The sequence below is a fragment of the Berghia stephanieae genome, chromosome 1 (genome assembly GCF_034508935.2).
Source record: "Berghia stephanieae isolate SIO BIC M18660-M18661 chromosome 1, UCSD_Bste_1.3, whole genome shotgun sequence".
Lineage (NCBI taxonomy): Eukaryota > Metazoa > Mollusca > Gastropoda > Nudibranchia > Aeolidiidae > Berghia > Berghia stephanieae.
The window spans coordinates 39647236-39664465 of record NC_088360.1 but is presented as its reverse complement, the minus strand read 5'-3'; the positions used below and the strand labels follow the sequence as shown (position 1 = coordinate 39664465).

Sequence of the window (17230 nt, the reverse complement as noted above, 5' to 3'; positions counted from 1 at the left end):
TCGACGGGGTAGTAGAAGAAATAAAAAAGGTCCAATGCCGAATTGTTTACCATTCGCATCTAATACCACTAAATAACCCTGAATGCCACTGATAGGGGATGCAATCGGCCGGAAATGAAAACATCAGCCAATTCTCAGACCCTCAGCAATCCATTGGAGTTAACAGTGGTGAAAAGAGGTGGATTGTTCGGAGATCGTTGGACTCCCATTCAGGGGCGATGTTAGGCTTGATAAGCTTTCAATTGACGGGGAGACGTGAGCTGGTTGGGGTTTTATTCCGACCTAGCGGGTGTCCACTTGAGTCGATTTTCAAGCGGGTTACTTTAGTGGGTCTTGATAGCGAAAAAAAATAATAAATTAAATGCAGTGGTAGGTTATGACAATATCACCCTGATATGTTTCCCGGAAATTTCTTTGAAAATTATGATACCCCCACCTTTTTTAAAACGTTAAATTCGAAGCACAGAGCTTTCTACTTTAAGTTTAAGCAATTAAACTTCTCTGATAACTGCAATTACCAAACGATTCTATTTCAAAGGCAGCAAAATCAGAATGTTTTTGTATCTTTTTCATCATCTTCACAGACATGCTCATAATATTATTGCGTCAAATAGTCTAGAGATGTAAGGAAATTGAGCAAATCTGTCCAAATGTCTTCAATTAAATACGAGAGAAAGAGACAAAAAGAGAAAGAGATAGATACAGAGAGAGAGAGAGAGAGAGAGAGAGAGAGAGAGAGAGAGAGAGAGAGAGAGAGAGAGAGAGAGAGAGAGCGGGGGAGGAAACTGAGTGTTTAAAAATGTATTTGTGTGAGCGTGCAAGTCCTTGATCATTACCACTTTTAAAAAACAATATAATTGAAATTTGTTCGCCAGCCATATTATGATGATGAGGATAATAATAATATATATAAATAAAATAATAAAAAAATATAATAATAATAATAATAATATAATAATATAATAATACAATAATAATAATAATAATAATAATAGATATATAATAATAATAATAATAATAATAATAATAATAATAATAATAATAATAATAATATATATATTTTATATTTATATATATAATTATATTTATTAATTATATTATAATATATATATATATTATATGATAATAATAATAATAATAATAATAATAATAATTTAAAATATAATAATAATAATAATAATATAATAATAATAAAGACAATAACAACAACAAAAATAAATAAATACGTTTCTTGGTCAAAGAAAAACTGAGAAGCCCCAGGCGAGGTTCGAACCCGGGTTTCTCAGGTAGAAGTGCAATGCCCTTTCCACTCGGTCACCTCGTCCCCTTCGCGCTCATCATGCATGAAGAAATACAAGACCCACATAGTGGTTTTCTCTCCATAATCATTATCGACATGTTCCCTATTACAAATTGCTGTGTTGTTAACAAATCTAATTCGGTTGTTTATATTTCAATTCACCCCTTTATGATTGAACAGAGATAAACTAATTTGCAAAATATCAAGAGCAGATAAAATAGCAACGAGTTTGTTATGTAAATGACAATTGATTTTTTATAGCGATATGAACATTTCAAATTCTAAATTAAAGAAATTAAAGCATTGTATATCAGCTGGATCTGTCTACTTTGTCCAGATTAAATGGTCCCGCAGAGTCAGAGGGTGTAGTTGGTAGGGTTTCATTCATAATCGCTCACAAAATCTAGATGCTTATAAGATAAAAAGATAATTTAAACAAAATAAAACAAAAACCTGTTACTATAATGGCGTGACATCCCATAATTCTTTTATTTGAAGTAAAATATAATATCGTAACAACACATATTGTATTGAACAACTAAATAAAAAATTGAAGAGTTGAATATCATGATATCACATATTTGGAATAATAGATTTTAAAAGAAAAGAAGAAAAAAATGAAGTAAAAATCATCGGATACAATATTTGTGTATGGTCAACCATCTCTCACTCTCTCTCTCTCTCTCTCTCTCTCTCTCTCTCTCTCTCTCTCTCTCTCTCTCTCTCTCTCTCTCTTCGTCCAGCTCACTACGGATTTTTCTCCGCTATCTATCTATCTATCTATCTATCTATCTATCTATCTATCTATCTATCTATCTATCTATCTATCTATCTATATATCTATATATCTATCTATCTATCTATTTATCTATCTATCTATCTATCTATCTATCTATCTATCTATCCTTCAGAAACGTAGAAACATGCACAAACGACATTCTACTACACTAAGCGAACACATTTGGAACCTCAAAGAAAAAAACATACAACACAGCATTACATAGAAAAATCATCTCTAGAGCACGGTCGTAATCTCCCTCTTCTAAGATTTGCAACCTCTGCTTAGAAGAAAAATTCTTCATCATCACAAAACCGAACATGGTAACACTCAACAGAAGAAAGGAACTAACATCCTCATGCAGACATAGAAAGAAACACCTTTTATGTAATTACGAACCTCCATAAATACGAATCTAGAAAAATACGAAAAACACAACAATCTACTTTCACTTCCACTTCCTGATGAGAGCTAACGATTGAAACAATGTTGTAGAAGTCAAATAATCATAATTATATTTGAAATATTTTATCTATCTTTCTATCTAATTATCTAATTTGTCTCACTGTTTTCTGTTTAATTATATGTCTCTATATCTATTCACCTACATATTTATCTACATATCTATCTATCATATCATATCATATTATCGTGTGGAGGATGATTTAGGCCAATATACATTTGAATACCCTGTGCATTTAAATCTAATCATAAATAAACCGTGAATTGATTATTTCTTTTTTTATCTATCTATCTATCTATCTATCTATCTATCTATCTATCTATCTATCTATCTATCTATCTATCTATCTATCTATCTATCTATCTATCTATCTACCTGTCTATCCATCTATCTATCAATCAATCATTATATCTATCTATCTATCTATTCATCTAGCTAGCTGGTGTATTTGTTCATTTGCCTATTTTCCTTCCTATTTTCTAATCTTCCAACATGCTCACTTACTTTAAATTTAAATGCTTGAGTGTGTTTTAGTATAATATGTCTCTTGTCGTGACAATTTTCAGTTATATTCTGTTTCCCTATCACTATTTACTTCACAACGCATGATTCAATCTGATCGCATGTTACAGTAAAAAAAAATATCTCCGCGGTTGAAAGACTTCATAGATTAGCACTGCAGTCCATGAAAAATATGTATTCTCATTATCTTTATTAAAAGACAGTCGTCAGTTTTAGCCGACAAGACAATAAATGGTTCTTCAAGCGCATCTAATAGTTTCTGAAACAATGCAATGTCCCTCTCTTAACCAATATGGCGCGATTTGTCTTTTGGATTGTCTGATCAACGTAGAGAATATGAAATTATTTTTTTAAAAGTAAAACCGGATAATGATCCGGATTTCAAGTAAATGAGAGAATCCCCACTGCGATCTTGTAGACTTAGAGAGCAGATACTGAACACAGTGTGTGATCATGGATTGCACGTAAATTGTATTTTAATTGGGGTTTGTTGTTTGATCTTCTGTCTGCTAGATTGTTTGTTATAAATTTATGAATAGAATTTAAATGAGTTAGACTCGAACAAGGAAAACATATCTGTGGGAAACATTGAAAAATACATTTCTTAAGCTCGTTCTTTCTTTGAAAATCTTTGTGTTTTGTTAAATAATTAAGCGTTTTTATTGGAAGCATTAAGTGAATTGTTCCCAGAATTAATATTTACAATGCAGCATAATGTAACTTACAAAGAAACAAGAAACCGGCGCCTGGAAGATTTTATATTCTACAAAAAACATCTTTTTATCTCATTCTTAAGCCATTTAGCACACTCTTGAATTATTTAGTAGAGTTTGATATAATGCAAAGTCTATAATCTGTTACTGCATAAAAACTTCGTGATTCTATTTTTATCAAGTATCAATGACGAGAGAAAAAAACGTTTTGCTTGATATTCAATTTTCCTGTTGATTTTTATGTTTTATTATTGAGAAGTACTCTTTGATGACATTATAATAAAAAAATGTTTTAAAAACTCTGTCTCGCTACGGTTTATTTTCTGTTATTTTCTCCGTACGGCAGACATATTAAAATGTGTATCGCTTATCTAGAATGAGACAATCCTTGGGGGACTGTTATGTCGTGCTTTTACAACAAAACAATTTCATTCATCTTGTTCCATTTTGACAAAAATACTTTTATTTCAAATATCGATCGATTAAAGTGACTCTCATTTTGCCAAAAAGTCTCAAACATGAAATTTCAACGATGTGTTCAAGTTGAGACTTAATGGGACAAGATTATGAGTCTTTCATAAAATGATAAACAGGTTTCAGTAAGTTTCCTGACTATTTTTTTTTCACAAAACGTATCTATGTGTTCTGTCAAAGGACGACAATGTTGTTGCTTCGTGCAGTTTTATTGCCGATTGAAATTGTTAGCATTCTCTGTGATCATAACCGTTGAAAATCCCTTCAAAAATGTCTCTTTCTCTCTAATGAGTTGGAAATGATGATGCATTAACACGTCAAAGCAATGAGAAGATCAGAAAAAGAACGATTCTCTTAAATGACGAACTTCAGCTTTCTTTTTATCGGAGACCAAAATTAAACATCAGGCATGCCGACATTTTTTTTAAAATAAAGAAAACAAATGTCAAAAATACTTTTTGGTAAAGAAAAATCAAAACATATTCTGTGTCATACATTTTGAAATCAAATCCTTCCTTGGCTAGGACCTTCCAAACCGAAGGCGAATGTCATACCACGAGACCACATAGTCGCAAAGAGACCTTAAGATATGAACTTTTTTTTATACGGCCAAAGTACTTTACTAGGGACACCCCCATCCCCCAAAATACAACAAAACAAAAACAGATTAATATAGAGGAGTCTTCGAATAGAATATTGCAAGCCTAGAGGATGCATAATAAATCAACAGCTATATTATTTTAGAGAAAAGGGAGGGAGAGAGGAGATGGTGGGAGAGCCGGGAAAAGAGATAGACGAGAGAGAGAGAGAAAGGAGGAAAGGAGAAATCTATCTTTATACCTGTAACATTGCTTTCATTATTTGCGCAATAGGCATTTCTGATAAAAACAATTTTGTCAACAACGTAGAGACATTTGTGCTGCTTGTTGCTCGTTTGTTTTCCAGACAAAAGCTTCAACCTGACACTTCCACCTTATTTTTCGTCCTAGAATTTATACCATTACAGGCTTCATGCAGCTTCATATTAATGCTTCCTCTCCATCCTTATGCGCCAGATCAAAAATCTCTCAGCTTACACATCGTTGTTGGCTGCAACTCTACCCCTATGCTAAATTACTTCCTATCTAATCAATTTCCTTTTGTGATGCTCCAACAGCCACCTGCTGGTTTCACAGCCTATCTGATTTGGATCTTGCTTGTGATATTAAAGGTTTAAAAGCTATTAATGCCTTAACCCGCAGCAGGGGTCCAATCAATATTTTTGTATAGCATTGGTATGCTTCTAAATTTCAAACCCCATTTTTTGTAGATAAGATCAATGTCTTCACAAATGATTTTTTTTCTAACGAATACAAAATACCCTTCAGTTTTGTGACTTTTTTTCTCTTCTCTCTCTCTCTCTATCTTCCTATTATCATTCCATCATTGTATAGAATGTACTGGTTCGTACTTTGATGATGCCCCTTTTATCTTAGTTTCATCAACAATCTTCTTTATCTCATTGTTTGTGTGAAATAATACCTAACCATCGTCACGATTATCGCCGTCATCTTCGTCGTCATCATCAACATCCCAGGTGTCACCCTAACCATCAACACGAAACATTGTTACAGAGTATTATCATTCGTAAAATATTTCGATAAAACTAACGGAGCTGGGGAATGGGCTGGTGGAAGGAAGAAGATAAGAGATAGTTTTTAAAAAGAATGTCTTGGAGAAGTGTTTGCGTACTTGTTAACCAGGTGTTCTCACCTTGACTGATAATGGTTGTGTCTGAATATAGAACATTTCTCCCGATAATCAATCAAGATAATCTTTATAAACGTGTTGGATGCAATGGTTCTGGTCGACCGTGATTTGTTTTATTATCATTTTTCTTTTTTTTTTTTTCTAATATTTTATGGTTTGTTTTGTTATTTTAAAAACCTATTCTACTTTGTATGTATGAGTTGCAGTGTACCTACATTAGTACGGCATCTATACGGTGCTATGCTACATCATTCTACTTTAAATATTTACGCTTTTACTTCACATTCTATACAGTATATTCATGGATTTAAAAAACACTGCTCTTATAATGCAATGCAGTAACAAAACGCCTTTATTTCTCATTTATGCCAGATAATTTTACTTCATAAATCGATAGATTAAGATGGTCACCAATTTATAAAAATATCCTAGACTTGAGAATTGTTTTTTTTTTTTTAATAGAGCTTTTATATAGAGCAATATCCACTAAACGTGCTCAAAGCGTTTTACAAAGGGTCCCTGACTAACAGCAACACGTAACATGAAGAACGAGACATGGCGCCTGTGAGGCGATAATACAATTTTTTTCCGCTGTAGACGGCCAGGTACTCATTTTACACATGAGTATGGTGAGAGAATGAAAGTAAAGAATCTTTTTCAAGGACTCAACTATGCGCCGAGCGAGGCTCGAATCCAGGATCTTCCGATCCGAGAGCAAGTGTCATAGCACAAGACCACATAGCCGCACCATTTAAAGATATCTTGTTCCATGTCTTGAACACCCAAGTTGATCTCATGTTAAATGGTTTCTGAAATAACCAGAGAAAGAAAGAGAAATCAACAGTTTGTCACTGTTTTTTTTTGTTGTTGTTGTTGTTTGCTTTCTTTAAAAATATTTTTGATATTTATTGTACTAAACGTCCATTGCAATTCATGACATTTAAACATCTTGTATTTTATTGGAATAAAAAGTTAAAACCGTTGTTGATATGGATATGTGATCGATGATGTAGCAAATTGGGAGACGTTCAAATTTTGATTTGTCTATATTAATTCCTTCACATTTTCTTCCAATTATATCTGATTACCCAACATACGGTACGAGTAATTTTGCTGTGAATGATTTATGTCCTCACATTTGTTTTTGCTCCAAAAATGTGTTAATTTGCCCATCAACTGAACACGCTAGGTGTGTGATGACATCATTATTCACTTCCGGTTACTCACTCACCTGATGTCCTTACCACTTTTAGTCACGTGTTCTTCCGGTTATGTTCTATTGCTAGATTGGTTCCAGCGCATGCGTAAAACATTCTTTTGTACAGGGTGGTAGGCTTGACAGATCTAAAGCCCAAATCACTGCACGATTTTTGACGCATCACCGACTGCTTAACGGTTTTTTACCTAAATAACATCAATGTTGAAACTGTAGCCGTTTGAAACAAAATTATACACAAGGGATCTCGTATCAACAGCTTATCGATCACGGTGAACGTGCAGGTTGTCGGTGTGAATGGGGAAACTGGAATGAGTGTCTGTACGTTTTTTGACTTTCAGCAAAAACCATTGTTCATTTGTCAGTCTGGCTTTTATAAAGGCCTGATTGTCAATTCACTAATGTAGCGTAGATGATAAAGTAGGGACAAATAATAGGCCTTTTGAAAAAATAACAGTTTTTATAAAAGTACGTGCATTTTGCAACGTTCCACCTTAGCTAACCTAAATCAATCAATCAATCAATCAATCAATCAATCAATACATAAATATATAAATAAATAAATATCTAGATGAGAGTCCAGTCTTATATAATTGCAAGTCTCATTTTGTCAGATTTTATTCCAGTTGCTCTTGTGTCAATCAGACAGTGACAATTACTTACAATCTCTTGGATAGGACGCTGGTGTATTCGTACTATCCGCCAGTTTTAATTGAGTCCCGGCTATATAACTGCTGATTGGACTGGTGAGCCAATAAAAATTGAACTTAGAAGAATAAAATATGAATGCCATTTATGAATTCAATAGAGATGGACATCTCTTTACTTTTTTTTCAGTATTGTAAATATCTAGCTTTTAAATATGGAGAATTTTATAAAGAGTAGTGTACACTACAATGCGATCAAAGTGTTTTAGAAGTGGTCTTATTAGATAAGCAAAATTTAATATGTAGGGCGTAACTATCGTTGCTTTTCTGTATTGAAAAAGACAACAACCCCCCCCCCCCCAAAAAAAATAATAAAAAACCAACCTTGTCCATCAGAGTCATAAGGCTCAAAATACCGGAGTTTGTCATTGTTCTAGCTCACTTTCCTTTGGCTACGGCTATGTCACGAGTCTACCCCAATGTACTTTCTGCTAGATCGAACAGACCCAGTTACCTGCTGGGTGGAAGGAAACTGCAAAACGCCTTACCATAGAGGTCAATTAGTGAGTCTAAGTCCGCATCTCCACAATACAGCCACACACAAATATACACATATATATACCAGCCTCCCCCCCCCCCTTCCTCCTCCCCCCCCCCCCCACACACACACAAACACATTGTTCAAACATTAACTTTAGCTATCCGTTATAATAACATTCCTTTGGATTGAATTCAACATCTGTTTATTCTACATTTCCCTGGTTATTGCCAATTACAAACGAGTGACTAGGTGCACTCGGCTTTAATAATTTATAATGTGATTTCCAATGATTTTCTAAAATAAGCTGTTAGATGCTTTATAAAAATGTACACAAAAGGTGAGTGTACTCAAAGTTTGATCTGATAAGCCTTAACAACACTACAACGGTAATGTCCTCTGTGTGTGTGTGTGTGTTTGTGTGTGTGTGTGTGTGTGTGTTCCCATGTTTTTGGAGTGTGTCTTGCTGTGTCTTGTGTGGTCTGATGGGAGTAGAGAGAATACTGGTATGGCCCATAATGATGTGCAGCCATTCATAATTGACGAAGCCAGCGACGCGAGGAGTCAACAACAGAATTAAAGAATTACTTATCGATATTGATCTCCGCACCAAAAAGATTGTCGGTTGGTTCTTTCATCCTCCACCAATGAAGAGTCAGTTGCAGTTCCACAACAATTACAACGAATAATGGAAAGAAAGAAAATAAAAAGAAAGCTCGGAATTTAAGATCAAAATAAGTGTAATCGTAGGGCTGAAACTGACGTTACGTTGATCAAGTGTTGTTGTTTTTTTAATATCTTATTTTATCATTTTGTTTTGTTATTTGATATCCATATACTGTTAAGAGAGGATTCTGTTAAAAGTAAATAGTGTGTGGTTTTGTGGAGGTGGTTGCTGTAGCAAAATAAGTAACAGTGTAGTAGTAGTAGTAGTAGTAGTAGTAGTAGTAGTAGTAGTAGTAGTAGTAGTAGTAGTAGTAGTAGTAGTAATAGTAGTAGTAGTAGTAGTAGTAGTAGTAGTAGTAGTAGTAGTAGTAGTAGAGGTAATACTATCAGCGGCAGTTGACGCAGGAGGAGTACGGTACTGTAGAAGTTGTGATTTTATGTCAAAGTATCAGAGTTACAAAACCATTATAGAAGTAATCCTTACCTAATAATTTTGACTCTTGAAGTTGGAAGGGAGTAGGGTGGGGGGGGGGGGGGTAACAGGCATCACTTTATAATCATAATCAGAACAAAGCATTTAGAGTCTAAACAATACACAAACATTGTTCCTCTTCGTTTCATTGTATGAGGTCATGTCCGTTTCAATAGAGTTATGAATGAAATTGGACATGGCTTCAGTTGTAATGGGACCACTATCATTGATACCGTCCTGGTTTGGATTAATGAAAGTCTGTTGTGATTAACCCCGGGGCTGCTAGGGTGACATGCATTAGGAAATCGCTGTGCTTGGAGAATTAGTGGTTGGTTTGATGAGGAACGATTTAGAGATATAATGTTAAGTGATGGTCTGATGGTGGAGTGGTATAGAGTAATGAAAATGAGAGAGATGCATATGATGTGTGGTTTGTTGAGTGTAGCATGCAGGCTTCGGAGTGAGTCTGCTGATGCTCCTGATAAGATTAATGACTGAAGTGGTGATAATGATGGTGGTGGTGCTGATGCTGCTGCTGGTTGGTTATGTGGTAGTGGTGGTGGTGGTGATATGTGGTTGTAGTTGATTGGGGAGCATGCGATTACCATTGTCAATGCGGCTACGAAATGTTTATAACTTTTTGGTTATAATATGATGATGATGATGATGATGATGATGATGATGATGGTGATGATAATGATACTAGCAAGTTACCGATTACATTCCCCGAACCTAAACTATCGTGATGACGAGGGGAAAACCCGGAGTTAAACCCGCGCACCGGGCGTCGTGTCGCAACGTCTGAGGACAAATCCTGGTTTTCTTCCTCGTCGCTGGTCGATCGTTTAGGGTAGGGGAATGTAATCGTTAACTTGTTATTAGCAAGTTAACGATTGCGTTCCCAAACTACATCGATCGACGAACGACGTGGAAGAAAACGAGGATCTGTCCTTAGTCTTATAAGGGACAGATCTTCGTTTCTTCCACGTCGTTCGTCGATCGCTGTAGGTTAAAAACGTAATCGTTAACTTGCTAATGTTTGTCAAAGATGAGACGACGAACGCTCCTTTTATCGCCGAAAGAACTGCTTAACCATAAATCATTGCCTTGAAATTATGCAACATCAAACATTATCATTATTGGTTTATGAAGTACGCCGTCAAGTCCGTATGAATAGTAAGGCGGATTTGATACGCGACGTTGGATCTTCCAGGAAAAGTATAATGGACCTCCTACCCCTCCGTCGGCGACGCCAGACGACACGAAGCACGCAGCGGGATTCGTTTAGCTTAGTGGAATCGCGCTCTAAGCCACCAAATTAATATTATTCACCCGATCAAGCATCAATGGCATAAAACGAATTTCGGTAATAATTCCGGAACAGTCATATTGTTCTTTTTTTGATAATACTAAAAAAAATAGAGCATCAGAAAATAGACAGATAGTCGTAAATATTGAGAGTCGAACAATGTGTCTGGTGCTATTAGCAGGCCTGTCTCTGGGTTATGGAGCCGCTCAGTCGATAAATTTGACGGTGTTTGTGTATCTTTTGTGTGGTGAAAATGCACATTTTATTATACTATTAACATTTGATTTTTTTATATTGACTTGCGATGCCGTGGCTGGGTTATTTTACATCACTTATTATTCTATATAGGTGGTCTTTATTTGGCTTTTTTTATCCTCCACCCCCGTTCACCTTCCCCTCTCCGCCACAATGCTGGCAATGTTAACAGATGTGATCATTAGTCTTGAAATAGCATATATTCACGAGTATTGTTACTTATTTAACATTGGATTGTTTAAAAGAAGGAAGTGGTTATGTCAGTAGGATTGTCATTAGTTATTAGATTGGACATGAGACCGTGGAATGATGTTATTTTCCACACGAAAGATATCGATATCAAATAATTCAATGTTGAGAAGCTATTTCATGTATATTTTTTGGTATGGAGATATTAGATTGTTGTTGTTTTGTTTTTGTTTTTATTATTATTTTTCCTTATTCAGATTAGAGAATAAATAAATATTTCCGCAATTCTGTCGCACTAAAAAAAAACACACAAAAAAGCAACAAACAAACAATCCTCCCCCCCCCTCCCCAAAAAGCAAACTAATTAACAACAGAAATACATTTTTCTTTCTTTTTTTTTTTTTGTTGTTGTCAAGAACAGTTATTGAAACATGGATCGATTGATATGACCCTCATCTTGTCAAAAATTCTCATACATGAGACCTCAAATCTTTTTGAAATATGATATTTTAATATTAATGTCTTTTTGCGTCAGTCATTACAAAAAAAAAAAAAACACAAAAAAAAAATCTAAAAACTTTATTATGTCGAAGTTTCAGATATGAAAGTGAAAACATTGGGAAGCAAGTACAAGTGTGGCATTAAGATTAGAAAACGAGAATACAGCAGAGTACCAGACCATGAAGAAAAAAAAAATAAAGAAAATGAAAAAATTCACTTGATCTTTATCTAAAAGAAGTGAAATAAAACTTTTTTTTTAAAAAGCATAAACTTAAATAAAGGTCAACTTCGATGATTATTTATGTCCACGGGGTTTTTAAATACATTTGTTCTCTCTTTGTTAAACAGTAAATCACACCAAAAAAATAATCCTTTCATAGTTTTATATTACAGCAGTGGCTTCACCCCTATTTTTATTGTCATTTATGCTATCGCTTTTGAAATGAAATAGGCTAGGTTGGGTCATAATATGACAGGGTCGAGTATAATATGTGGAGTAAATACACGTACAGCATAATTATACAGACATGCAGTGATTACTATCCAATCATAGTCCATGCTCTGATTGCGGTTTTGTGGGTACAGACATCAAAGAGTCGGTTATGGGTTTCCAGTAGAGGAGATGTGTCTGGTATTTTATTCACTTCTTTGATGCTACCATTTGGAAAAAAAAAAACAAACAAAACAACCACCCCTCCTGCCCTCCCCACACCAAAAAAAAACCCAAACAAACAACAAACAAAAACAACCAACAAACGTTTAAAAAGTCAACAACAACAACAACAACAAAAAAACCCCAGAAAAAAAAAACAACCCCAACAAAGCAAGCAACCGACCCCCCCCCCCCCCTTCCCTTTTTTTTTCTTCCCACAATACTACCGCCACCCCCATCCCCCTCCTTCTCAAATTAAACAACGAAAAGAGCATATTATTATTTAGAACACAACGACCCTTACAGTGAAAACTTGTACCTTTATGTTGAGAAGGCTTATACGATTTATAAAAAGCCTGGAATATGTGTGGGATTTTGTACTAAAAGGGAGGCAATCTGTCATGATGAATAATTAACTTGGCCAGATAGATCACATTATGAACTAAATGGCATCAAATCCTTTTTTAAGAACAATGTAATAATATTGTTCACTCCGCTGAATTGCAATTCGAATTATTGTGCACACCGCTTATCAACACCATTTAATTGGGTTGTTTTTTTTTTCCCTTTATTTATTTGCTTGATTGTTTGTACTTTTAATTTTTTGTTTGTTTGTTTGTTTGTTTTTGATTGTATAAGGATGCCCCTCGTTATGGCACACTCAGCAAAGCGAGCTGTATAGATAGTATGCGCTTGGCTAAGAAGCTCATAACATTGCCATCCGGAAGTATAACGGACCAACACACAAAACTGTGTGTATCCATGAACGTTTATAGTCGGGTTAAAACAGTTCAGTGAGCATAACTCATAAACGCGGATGGCAAAAAACAATAACAAAGACCTGAGTGACGTCATCTTCATACTATCTATATCGTAAACATTGAAGAGCTCTGAGAGTCTGAAGAACTGTGTGTATGTGTGTATTTGTTTGTTGGCTTAATTTTGCATATACAGTACTTTGTTCTCTTGTTTAAGTTATGCTTTTGGTTATTTGTTTTATTTGTTTGTTTTTTTCCGTTTTGTTTTTGTTTCAATTATTAGTTTTCTGGGTTTATTTTTTTTTTTTTTTGGACAAACGACTTTATTTTGTATACCCCTGAATGTTTTTCTTTAAACTCTTAAGTTTTTCTTTCAGTTGTATTCAATGGTATAATCTTTTATAGACTTGTGATTCCGTTTGCCGTAAATAGAGGTACGGGGAATATTGAGGCATTGCACATTATTGATGGCTATAAATATTCATAATGCTAAAAAAAAAACCCAGCATATTGATACAATCTAATCAATAAAGTAATAATTTTCTTCTCCTCCTTTCAGGTGTGGTTCAAGAACAGACGAGCCAAATGGAGAAAGCAAAAGCGTGATTTAGAGGCAGCTGACAAACGTTCTCTTGGGCAGGATGGTGTCGGAGGTTCTTCAGCTAACTCGACCCCAAAATCAACCCCTGAAGGAGGCCGGAAATACAGTGAGGATGGAGACGAATCCGATAAAGAAGACGATTCCATTTGCGTAGATGGAGAAGACAGGTCTTCGGGCGACGAAGATGAACCTCTTTCTCCCAACAATAGTCGAGTTTCAATAGACAACAATGATAATATCCCAGTCAACGTTATCAACAACAAACTCAACATGCCAATTACATCGACATCACCATTAAAACCATCATCAGCTTCATCCTCATTTTACCCAGTCGGTTTGATAAACTCGTCCAGTTCAAATGTAAAACACATCCCACCTCGTCACTCTATCAGCAACATGTTGTCATCACGCCCACCTCTACATGATAACCACATTATTACCCCCAGGAGAGAAGAGGTGGACTCACGACACAGTAACGAAAATGACCTTTCTGATGCCGAACTTTCCCCGTGAACGTCAATGAACAATTCAATGAAATTGAAAGAAAGCCTCAATGCGGAATCTTGCAAAATTACTCATATCAATACGATATTACGCATCCGACAACATTTTGCTCCAGGGTTAAACATGTTGTCATAATCTCAAAGGTTAACAATGAGTAGACAATAAGTTTACAAAGAATGCAAACGGTGATCTCATTTTAAAGATTAACCAACGACCCAGCGCATTTACCGCGATTGGTAGAGGAAACGCATCATCTAAACGATAAGTGTCTTGGCGTTTTTAACCATTAAACTTCATTGTGCATCATTTGTGATTTTTCCACTCACTCAAGAATACTCCAGACACTCAATCAACTATGAGACAAATACATAATATTCTTTAATTTTAAAAATCATAACTCTTTTCTAAACTTAAACCCTTTCATCTACTTATTAATGACTTGATGTCGTCAATGGCAACGAATCGTTTGATCCTGTTTGATGTAGTTTACAGCGACTTTTAACAAAAGTATTGATTCAGTTTACATAACATGTAATTTTTATGCGTGATATCTTTAAGTAATCTCTATACTTGTGAGTGATTCGTGAAACAGTAACAGGTTCTAACATTGTTTGGAGGAGTAGAGAAAAAAGAAACTATTCGAAAAACTGCGTTGCGGCTGCTTTACTGTGAAGTATGTCAAAGGTACATATATATATATATATATATATATATATATATATATATATATATATATATATATATATATATATACATACCACAAACGGCCATATCATTAACTAAAACACGCAGTGGCATTCGTACACTAAAACTTGGGAATGAAAAAGAAAAAAACTCAAACGCTTTTAGTCTTCATATTACCGATCTTATAACTATTATTTGCGACAATTTTTCACCTTAGTTATCGTATATGATATTAGAACAGAAATATTAGTGTTGGAAGAGAACTGAATATTTGGTAATATAAAGCTGTGATTATCCATCTATTGAGTGAACGCGTTTCTTATTTTATAATTCAGTCCCTTGATCTGTGGGACTAACATAAAATACGAGATTTCATTCACATGGGATAAGTATCGCATTTATGGGGCTAATTTTCCTCTGTATTGTTTGATTTCTGTCTTTTGTTCACTCGAAGAAATCCTTGAGCTCTTTGAAATATTATTTCCACGTGTTCATTATGTTAGTATAAAACTAAGGGACATAATCTGTAAGAAACGCATTCCCTTAATATTACCTAAAATACCAGATGGATATTTCTTCTTTTTTGTTTTGTTTGTTTGTTTGTTTGTTTTTAAATCGATGTTTCATTCTGTACTGACTTCTTAATCAATCGATTACATTGAATCAATTCATATCTCACACTTCGAATCACCTTGTCATCATTCATAGAAAAACAATTCCTGTACAGTACTCGCTAGCACGTTGAATTCCTGCACGCTCTGCAATACGACACGCTGGAGAATATTATATATTATATTGGTTTTCCCGCACGGGCAACGCTCGGACTCTAGCACGCTTTGTGTCTTCTCCGGAGAGCGTGCTAGAATCCAGCGACTACTGTATAATTTCATTTTCAATTTAGTGCAATGCTACATGCAGATTCCCCTGAAGTCATAATTTTTAACATTGTTTCACGAAACACACTGTTTTTTTGTGAGGTGAAATTTGTGCATCCTATTAGTTCTAATTCATTTCTTGGCTTCAATATTATATTATTGTATGTTGGATGGATCATATTGCATAAAGTTGTTTTCATTTTATCCCATGAATTCATACATTTTAGGTTGGACAATTATTGTGCTGATAGAATTGGATGAATAAACCCTGAAAGATAGATAATATTGTATTATGATTAATATTTACAATACAGTGTAAAAAGCAAATCATTTTATTTTGACTTGGAAAAGTTTAAAAGAAAAAATGATCCCTCAGACCCACAATACCCAGGATGTCATTGCTTGTTTCTCGTTGGATCAGAATCTAACAATTGCGAGTAGTTTCCTTCATATCAAACAATCTAGCTATTTAATCATTGCTGGAAGGACGGGGGGTTCGTTATTATTGTTATTATTATTATTATTATTATTATTATTATTATTATTATTATTATTATTTTTATTATTATTATATATTATTATTATCATTATTATTATATTATTATTATTATTATATATTATTATTATTATTATTATTATTATTATTATTATGATGATGATGATGATGATGATGATGAGCATCATCATCATCATCATCATCATCATCATCATCATCATCATCATCATCATCATCATCATCATCATCATCGTCGTCGTTGTCGTCATCATCATCATCATCATCATCATCATCATCATCATCATCATCATCATCATCATCATCATCATCATATTATTATTATTATTATTATTATTATTATTATTATTATTATTATTATTATTATTATTATTCACCTTCGTCTTCATCTTCTTTTTCTTCTTTTTCTTCTTCTTCTTCTTCTTCTTCTTCTTCTTCTTCTTCTTCTTCTTCTTCTTCTTCTTCTTCTTTTCTTCTTATTATTATTATTATTATTATTATTATTATTATTATTATTATTATTATTATTATTATATTATTATTATTATTATTATATTATTATTATTATTATTATTATTATTATTATTATTATTATTATTATTATTATATTATTATTATTATTATTATTATTATTTATTATTATTATTATTATATTATATTATTTATATTATTATTATTATTATTATTATTATTATATTATTATTATTATTATTATTATTATTATTATATCACTATCTCGACGATTAATATAACTGAATATTTTTTTTAAAGGTATTGTTCGTAAGTGTTATTCACCGATGTAACATTGTTGAAAAATCATTTATATAAAAGACACAAAGGAGGCCACAAA

The 17230-nt window shown here is 33.8% G+C and overlaps 1 protein-coding gene across 1 annotated transcript in view; it reads left to right on the top strand.

Annotated features, from left to right (window-relative positions):
• Positions 1-14461, top strand: part of LOC144974223 (uncharacterized) — a 38898-nt gene extending 24437 nt beyond the window's left edge. The window contains exon 4 of the mRNA XM_078917143.1: positions 13762-14461. Coding sequence (XP_078773269.1) covers positions 13762-14316 — 555 coding nt within the window. The 3' untranslated portion in view covers positions 14317-14461. The remainder of the gene's footprint in view (positions 1-13761) is intronic.
• The last annotated feature ends 2769 nt before the right edge of the window (positions 14462-17230 follow it).